General features: G+C 29.9%; 1 protein-coding gene across 2 annotated transcripts in view; it reads left to right on the top strand.

The window, feature by feature from the left end:
• The window catches only part of Rps6ka6 (ribosomal protein S6 kinase A6), a 56,814-nt gene that overhangs the window by 31,174 nt on the left and 16,100 nt on the right, over window positions 1–9,540 (top strand). For both annotated transcript variants that reach the window (XM_031366987.1, XM_031366996.1), the window contains exons 9-16: window positions 975–1,045; window positions 1,252–1,340; window positions 2,125–2,183; window positions 4,289–4,391; window positions 4,971–5,101; window positions 5,502–5,624; window positions 6,223–6,312; window positions 7,314–7,472. In XM_031366987.1, the coding sequence (XP_031222847.1) occupies window positions 975–1,045; window positions 1,252–1,340; window positions 2,125–2,183; window positions 4,289–4,391; window positions 4,971–5,101; window positions 5,502–5,624; window positions 6,223–6,312; window positions 7,314–7,472 (825 nt within the window). The remainder of the gene's footprint in view (window positions 1–974; window positions 1,046–1,251; window positions 1,341–2,124; window positions 2,184–4,288; window positions 4,392–4,970; window positions 5,102–5,501; window positions 5,625–6,222; window positions 6,313–7,313; window positions 7,473–9,540) is intronic.

Raw genomic sequence — 9,540 nt, 5'->3', positions numbered from 1 at the left:
CCTTTCTTTTCTTTTCTTATCTTTTATTTTTTTTAGTTACTAAGCATTTAACTTAGGACAAACTAAACAAGTGTTCTACCATACTGCAGAATTCTCACACTTAGACCTAGTCTTTTAAAAATAATGGTACACGTTATTTTATCTTGTCGTTCTCAGTTAAATCCCTATTTTAAGATGTTGTCTTTATGTGCAAATGTTTCCATTTTATTTTATAGAGGTATTATTGCACATATGTACCATTATTCTTAAAGGTCTTGTATATGCTAACAACGTGTTCTACCACTGAGTTGGGTCCTAAAGCCTATTAAAAACTACTTTGAGGCCAGTTTCTACTAAGATAACCAACAGTTCTTAAACTGACTATGTAGCTCAGACAGACACCGAATGTGTAATTCTTTGGCTTCATATTCTAGAATAAAAGAAATTATAGGAATATACCACCACCCCTATCTTTACTTCTAATTTGGGGTTTCTGTTTCTTAATTTTATTTTTTATTTTTGAATTCTTGTTAGAGGAGATTTAGAATGGTTACTTTTAATTTTTTTCTTGATATGTGTAAATCCCAGACACTTTAGTGTATATTTTCTTTTCCCATTATAGTTACTTGCCTTAAAAATATATCTTTTTTTTATAAGACAAATAGCTTATTTTCAGATTACATTTAGTTTGAGAAATAAGGCATGTCAGAAATAAAGTAAAACTGGTTGGTTTCAAACTGCTTGGTTTCATCTGCTGTAGTTCAACTCTGTCGAACTCTACATAGATACACATAGTAATCTTCTTTAAGTGACCTAATTTCCAATTGTCTTTAGAACCACAGTCACCTGAATTCTGCATGATTTAATGATCATGTACCGTAAATAAGTCACCTGAATTCTGCATGATTTCATAATCATGTACCGTAAATAAGTCTTGTCCAATTTAATTATATGGTTTAAGTTATAATTATGGTTTTTTATTTTGTTTTTTCTAGTTTGAAATGCTTACTGGCACTTTGCCATTTCAAGGAAAAGACAGAAATGAGACCATGAATATGATACTGAAGTAAGTAGAAACACTGTTCTATTTAGGAAAAAAATTCTCATTTCTAGTATTGAAATCTTAATGTGCTTTTCAATAAAGACTTAAACTGTTTTTACTATCTTTTTCTCTTTAACATATAGGGAACTTATTACAACTTTTAAATTTACTTTGAGATTTATTGGCTATATTGTCTAGATTTAAGTGAAAATTTATCCATTGTTTTTCAGAGCAAAACTTGGAATGCCCCAATTCCTTAGTGCTGAAGCACAAAGTCTATTAAGGATGTTATTCAAAAGGAATCCAACAAATAGATTGGGTATTTTTTATCTTCTTTATCCTTTATAACAATATACTACCTATACTAGCTAAATAACTGTGTCTTTATATCTTCCAGTTTAAATTCATTTATGGTTCTTCTTTATGCTTTGTACTAAGAATTTTTAGTATTCTATATAAAATATTTTAATGATTAAACCATGAAATAGTCTAGTTAATGAAAAGGTTTGTTGAACATGTAGTTTATGTACAATATAGGGTTCGCCTTTGAAAAACATACCTGTATTGATAATCCTAAACTCTGTATTGAGTTTATCTGTATTGATAATCCTTTTAGATATTTGAGAGTGATTATTTTGTTCTCCTAATATACTTAAAAGTTATATTGTCATAACTCCTTAATATTTGACCAATTTTCAGGAATCTTTTCCTAGATCCTGATGTGATCCTCTGGTCTATGCCCTTGTATTAAACTTAGTCTATTTGCTCTTTGTAGACTTAACATAGGGTATGAATATGAGGTATGTATGAAAAAAATTAAGTTAATGTTATATTAAATAGAAGTTGTATTTGTTAGGAGGCATTTTAGTATTTGGTGTCCATCTTGTTTTATACAGTTCAGTTTATGCATCTTTTTTTTTATTAATAGTAGGCAAGGAAAAGTTAATACAATACTAGACAATAAATCAGATACTTCACTATAAGGAATCTAGAGAAAATGTACAGTCATATTTATATCTAATAGCTTAGAAATCAACTAGCAATATTAAATATTAAAATTTAAATTAAAATTTAAGCCATTAAAATTTATTCCCATATTATAGGATCAGAAGGAGTTGAAGAAGTCAAAAGACATGCTTTTTTCGCTTCCATTGACTGGAATGTAAGTTCAATATTAGCTTGTCGGCAAATAAATGGTATTGAAATAGGCAAAACTCTTTAGAATCAAAGATGTTACAGAGCATAATCCATTTATTTTATATGAAGGCTGGCATTTTTGTGTATAGGTGTCACATAGCATGGCAATACTTTGAAGAAGTAGCTATATTGAAATAGTCAGATTTTCTTGTTAGTTGTTGTAACTGTTAAATAAGATAAATACTATTCTATACTTCTACTCTAGATGGGGAGAGGAGGAGAAAGGGAAAAATGGGTGAGGCTGTAAGAGATTCTTCTAGGAAATAATAATAAACCCAGGCATTATTAAAGTTTAGATATGTCCATTGTTATATATATTAGAACAAATTAAATTTAAGGAAAACATTTACTATGGGTACTTTCTTAAAATTGGGAATAATATTAAATGAACACTTTGAGAAATTCTGCTATAAAGATTTTAATTTATATACCCAGCTTGATAAGCATAGGCATTACAGGTATTATTTGTGGTACTTGTTTCAACCATAAACTTCAAATTTTCCAAATACTTGTTTTTTCCCCTCTCTCAATTCATTAGTTGTTGAAATGTAGGATGTTTGATTACCTTGTATTTACATACTTTCCAAAATTTTTCTTTTTACTGGTTTCTAGTTTATTGTACTATAATTAAAAGTATATTTGATATGGTTTTAGTGCTTCCAAATTCATTGAGGATTGGTTTTTTGTCTATCTTGGAGAATGTTAGGAGGTCTTCTGAAAAACTATTGAGTGGAATTTTTGGTAGATATATGTTTGTACTATTTGGTATAGGGAAAGTTTTAACTTTGCTGTCTTTGTTGGTTGAGTAGAATGGTAATAACCTTCCTGGCTGTTATTGTGCAGTTGAGCCTTTGTCTCTCTTTAGATCAACTAGGATTTATATAAATGTTCAATATTTGGCATTGTGTACATTTAGATGTTTCTGTTTCTCTTGCTGATTTGACATGTTTCTCATTATATAATGACCTTGTTTATTTTTAATGCTAATGACTTCAACTCTATTTTATCTGATATATGGCCAGTCACTTTAAATTCAGTTGGTATGGACTTGACTGTCAATTCTATGCAGGTTGTTAATGGTGAAATGGATTTGTTGGAAACAGCATGCAGTTTTCCTTCCTGCCATTCTCCCCAATGAATCAATCTTTAGTAACACTAAAATCAGGCACTATGGTTACTAGTTTGATTTCCTTAACTCTGTAGAAACTAGTTTGATAAGTGAACTTCTGTTCCACTTGGTGTGTTTATAGACAGGTTGTCAGAACATCTTAGTCAGCTGCAATCTTGCTTACCCATCTGTGCTTTTTAAACATATGTTTTTTTAAACATAAGTTTAGGAACTTAGATTATTAAGTACAAAGAGCATATTTAATGTATCTTATGGAAATAAACTACTTTAGATGAAGTATTCATAAAAACAATCTATTGTTTTTGGTAGTTATTTCAGAATAGTTAATTGCATTGTAAAATGCTTTGGATGCTCATAGCTCTAGGGAGAATTTATTTCTCTATTCAGAGCTAAACATCATTATTCCTTTATATTGCAAGCTATGACATCACTACATGATGTCATATATGTTCTAGATTCATTAGACTTTGGACATTACATCTGAATTGTGGAATTTGGTTAACAATTATGTAGAACCGATGTATCTATTTCTAATCAGCTGGTAGACTGTCAATTTTATGTGATACTTCCACTTATCAGCTACAGGTTGCATATCCCAAAAGTTTAATATTTTGGGGGTTTTGGATTTTTGTGGGGGGTTATGTATGAGTCTATGTGTATACATGGTAGGAACTGAATAAATTTGAGGATAGAACTCAAGTAATGTGAAATGCTTTGTGTTTATTATATGCCTTATTCATATAGTTTGAAGATAATTTCATACAATATATTTAGTGTACCTGTGTTTTGGCTACACCTTGTACACTTATACTATCATATTGTCTTTCTAAATGTTTTAGATGGTAGACCATTTGAATTTTAGATATTATATTATGAATGCCCAACATGTATTAATAACATTCAAAATGTTAAATGATTTTTCACTACTCCATTACATCTAGAAACTATATAAAAGAGAAGTTCAGCCTCCTTTCAGACCTGCTTCTGGAAAACCAGATGATACTTTTTGTTTTGATCCTGAATTTACTGCCAAAACACCTAAAGGTAATACATATTTGTTTATAATTAAGGCTTTTCTAGTAATTACTAAATAAATTGAACTTCTTCAGTAAAATTTTAAAAACTGTACAAAATTAGTTTGGGTTTTGTGACAATGTAGATTCTATGTCTAGGATTGCTACAATGTGTAATTGGGAAATACAGAAGCCTGGGGGAGGGTCCAAGATGGAAGGGTGCTTTGTTTTCCAGTTTCTTGATAAGCTGATAATTTTCTGGATAGTGATACAAAGTAAGACGTGAGACAGACACTGGCTCAGTTTAGAATTTAATCTAATTGACCTTTAGTGACATCCTTTTCATATATTCCTTCAAGAAATACTTGATCACTACTATGTGTTGGATAGTAAGAGTTTAGCAGTTAAGAAATAAAAATTGTTGACCACATAACACACAGGTCTACAAAGAGTGGAGAGAAAGTATGAGTCATATTGTCATATTATAGTATGCCAGGCTGTGATATTTAATGGTTTCCTATACATTAAAAAACATGGTGATAAAACATGGTGATATTATAATCATAAAATTCTTTGTAATTCTAGTAAAATATAACTATTTAAATATTAGATTCTCCTGGTTTGCCAGCCAGTGCAAACGCTCATCAGCTCTTCAAAGGATTCAGTTTTGTTGCGACTTCTATCGCCGAAGAATATAAAATCACTCCTGTTACAAGTTCAAATGTATTACCAATCGTTCAGGTAAGTTGTGCATCGTCACAATGTTCAATTTTAGGCTAAGTATTTATCTCACTTATTAAAAATGGATGTTTAGTAGTTATTAAAAGATAATTGTTAATGACTTCATTTACTTCTCAGAATAATTGAGTTAAAGATCTTTGTATTTGGTATATATCTTTTTGGCAAGAAATTATTGGAGGGAGTTATAAATTAGTCAGTTTTTCATATTGTTTTTGATATTTTAAAAAGCCTATAGTAGAGAATTGTTTCAAAATTTATATAGGCAATTTTTATATATTGGTAAAGTTTCTAGATTTTATTTTTAAATAAATAACTTTTAAGGTATGTGATTATTTAGGACAAAAATGGATAAAGTATGAAATTATTTCATTTTCATTAGTGTTTACTTTTTAATAAACAGATAAATGGAAATGTTGCTCAATTTAGTGAAGCTTATGAATTGAAAGAGGATATTGGTGTTGGTTCTTATTCTGTTTGCAAGCGATGCATACATTCAGCTTCCAACGTGGAATTTGCAGTCAAGGTATTGTTTCTGAGACTTTTTTTTTGTTGGATATAATTTGAGTTATAGATTAGTTCATACACGGGTTTACTGAAACAAGGAGATATAAGATGATGAGAAACATGTTTGTGATGTAATGTTTTCACTCTTCTTTGCAAGGCTTCATTTTGACAAATTAGGATTATTTTATTCATTTTGTTTTCTGACTAATCTTAAGTGTAGCATGTTAAGATAAAGCTACTGTAAAAATGACATATTATCACTTAGTATAGTCTCAGTTAAAGTTTTTCTTTTAAATTTCCATTGTAGGGAATTTTTACATGTTAAACAAGTAGAGATTGATGTTCTTAAATTCTTAAGTATTTTTCAGTAGTTTAAAGTGATTGAAAGTTGACATTATGGCACATGCATGTAATTTGAGTATAGGGCTTGTCATAGATTTGAGGCTGGACTGGGCTATCTATTGAGTTCTACAACACCTTGGGCTAAATTGTACAATCCATCTTAAAATAATAACAGCAAAATGCTAGCGATTGATAGATATAAATGGAAAATGTTTCTTTCTACTTAAAGAAAATCAGTTGATTGTTATTGAAAATTTTGTCCATTTGTTTCTTAGATCATTGATAAAAATAAGAGAGACCCCTCAGAAGAAATTGAAATTCTGATGCGCTATGGACAACATCCCAACATTGTCTCTTTAAAGGAGGTAAGTATTTCAAAATGTGTCAACTAAGTTAATGGGGTTATGGACTAGACCTTTATAGCTGTGTCCCCGAACCTCAATTTGCTGCTTTCCCTATCCAGTAATTCTATACATGTTCTCTTCTTAAGAATTTCAGTAAGGAACGATGATTATTGATAAAAGAATATCCTACTAATCTGAATAAATTCTGAGTAGTTAACTCAGCAATATTGCAACTAGAAACATTTTTCTTACTCCTATAAATATAAAGAAAATTGATTCTGGAAAATTTCCTTTCTTGATTATAGAGACGACTGTAGAATCATGGATCATTCCTTGAAGGAAATAGTATTAGCCTATAGTTATATAAAATAAACATGTTAATATATACATTGATGTGTAGCAGTGAATGATGACTTTTCCATTAGAAAATAGACTCATTTTTTGTAAATATTCAAAATATTAACCATCATATTGATTAATTTGTTTTGGGTAATATGATATAATCTTACTCATTATATTCAAACAGTAGTTTGTATGTATACTTATATATAAAAATATGTCCCATATTGAGTACAAATTCTGTTATCTATTTCTTATAATATATACTATTTGAATTCAACATTCGTTTATGATACCATACTCATCAATGAACTAACAAATGCTGTGTTTACTATCACAGATAATTGAAGAAGTACTTGTAATATAATGAAAATACAATATACATGATATTTGAAAGGCACAGAATTCTACTCTTTTACTTATGTGGTTTCATAGAACTCTAACCTTCAACCCCCCAAAACTCCTTATTATCAAACTCCATGTTTGATGTGAACTTATAGAACTGCATAATAGGTAATTTATGTAATTCATCCTGTAGTACAGTATGCACTACATTAACAAGAAAGAAGTTATATGTGTACTTTGATTCTATAAGTTGTACTAACAAAGCAAACTAAATATAACTTATAGAAATTAGGATAATGGTTACAAGTAATAAAACTTTAAAACACATTCCTTTTTAGGTCTTTGATGATGGGAAATATGTTTACCTTGTTACGGACTTGATGAAAGGAGGAGAACTTCTGGATCGTATTCTCAAAAAGAAATGTTTCTCAGAGCAGGAAGCTAGTAATGTGCTGTATGTAATAACCAAGACAGTTGAGCACCTTCATTCTCAAGGAGTAAGTTATAGTTGCATTCTTCCTTCAAGTTATGGGACCTATATTATGTTTGTAATATATTTTTATAGAGGAAATAAAACTCAATGTTCTACTGAAGTTTATAGAAAGTCGTGTGAGCTATGTTTACCGAACCTTTACCTTGAAATTATCAAGCCTAATCAAACGTTAAAGTCAAACATGAAAAAAAAATCCAAACCAGGCATGATGGCTTGCACCTGTAATTTCAGTACATGGGTGACCAAAGCAAAAAGGTTGCTAAAACTTGAAACCAGCCTAAGTTACATAGTGAGTTCCAGACAAGCCTAGACTTCGAAAATCTAACAAGAAAAAAAATATTCACAATATATCAAAAATTATTAGAATTATTTTATTATTAATTCTAGCACCAAAAAGACTATATATTGACTCACCAACTGTCCTAAATATGGCAGTAAGTTTTTATTCTAAACATGTAAAATATCAGTATGTTTAGTTATGTGGAGAAGACTTGTTTTTTTGTCATTTCATATATAAGGCAGATGAATTGAAATAAAATATCAACTTATCCTCATATATGTATCTCTACTTTAAAAATTAGGCAACAATTTAGATTATTTATTATTTTAGATTAAATCATTTGCAGCTGAACAATACCTATGAAATATAAAGAATGAAAATTGCAATTCAGAATTGATACAATAGAAATTGTGTATAAGCCCTGCTTTCAATATAAAGTAATAATGTTATAGTGACCCAGGAATAAGACTACAGTAGTTGTCAATAAATTGTATAATACTAAAAGAATAGAGTCATTCTATTATAATTTAATCCATTGAATCTCTTTGCAAGCACCAAAAAGGATAACCAGAATTTTTTCATAAGGCATGATAAACCAGAAATTCTTTTTATACAATAAGATAAACATCTATTGTTTGATTTGTTTCTTTATAAATCTATTTTTTAGACAACTTAAATAACAGACAATTTGAACACTTATGCATGATAGACATTGTAAGGAAAAGGTATGACAGATTCAAATATTAAGGAAGCTTTTGTCCTTATCTGTAAAGAGCATATATTTCTATGCATTGATAAGAAAAGGTTATGGGGCTGGAAAGATGGCTCAACAGTTAAGAGCATTGACTGCTCTTCCAAAAGTCCTGAGTTCAATTCCTGGCAACCACATGGTGGCTCACAACCATCTGTAATGGGTTCAGATGCCCTCTTCTGGTGTGTCTGAAGACAATGACAGTGTACTCATATAAAGTAAATAAATAAATGTTTAAAAAAAAGGGAAAAGGTTATGAATATACCAGAATTAGTTTACCTATTTCAGTTCAAATTCAGCAAATATTACACTTTAACAAAATTATAACCACTGGAGAATAGTAGCAGAATATAAGTATCTTTATAGCTTAATATCACCATAGGATACAACCCTTTTGTATGCTAGAATTAAATTGAATCAATAGTGGAAGCAGAAGAATCATCACATGAAGAATGTCAACAGTCTTATCAATTCATTGAGGCCTTCTTCATTGTTCCTGTTTTTCTACTGGTTTGCATGTTTTTCTTGAGAGTTTCATGCACTGTAAACATAGTTTCTTTGAGATTATTTATTACAACTACTTAAAATCTAATACATTCAAACTTGATTTATCTGAGAATCACAACTAGATTAGTTTTTCCTTTTTGTTGTGTTCATCTTGTCTTGTTGATGTAAGTCAGATGGTTGGATTGTGTCCTATGGTGATAAAAAGTCATGAGGATATTTATATTCTGGTACTGTTCTCCAGTGGATTGGTTAAAGTATAATTTTGGCTGAGTTTGAACTGAAATTTCCTTGTTTGGTGTACTAGCTCTGGTATCTTCATGTTTATTTTCATCTAAAAGCTCAAACTCTTTCCAAACGATTTTATTTAATATATCTGTTCTGGTTCTTTTCTTTATACTATTCAATTCTTCGTATTTGTGTTCTTCTCAGACAGAAAAACTACTATTTTCAAATTAATATGGATTACCCTTGTATATAATAGAGACTGCTCTGTTTTATGGGGGGCCAAGGGGTTGGGTTGGGTTGGGTTGGGTT

The sequence above is a fragment of the Mastomys coucha genome, chromosome X (assembly GCF_008632895.1).
Source record: "Mastomys coucha isolate ucsf_1 chromosome X, UCSF_Mcou_1, whole genome shotgun sequence".
In the NCBI taxonomy this organism is placed as follows: domain Eukaryota; kingdom Metazoa; phylum Chordata; class Mammalia; order Rodentia; family Muridae; genus Mastomys; species Mastomys coucha.
Note: the sequence above shows the minus strand (reverse complement) of the source record. Positions and strands in the feature narration are given on the sequence as shown.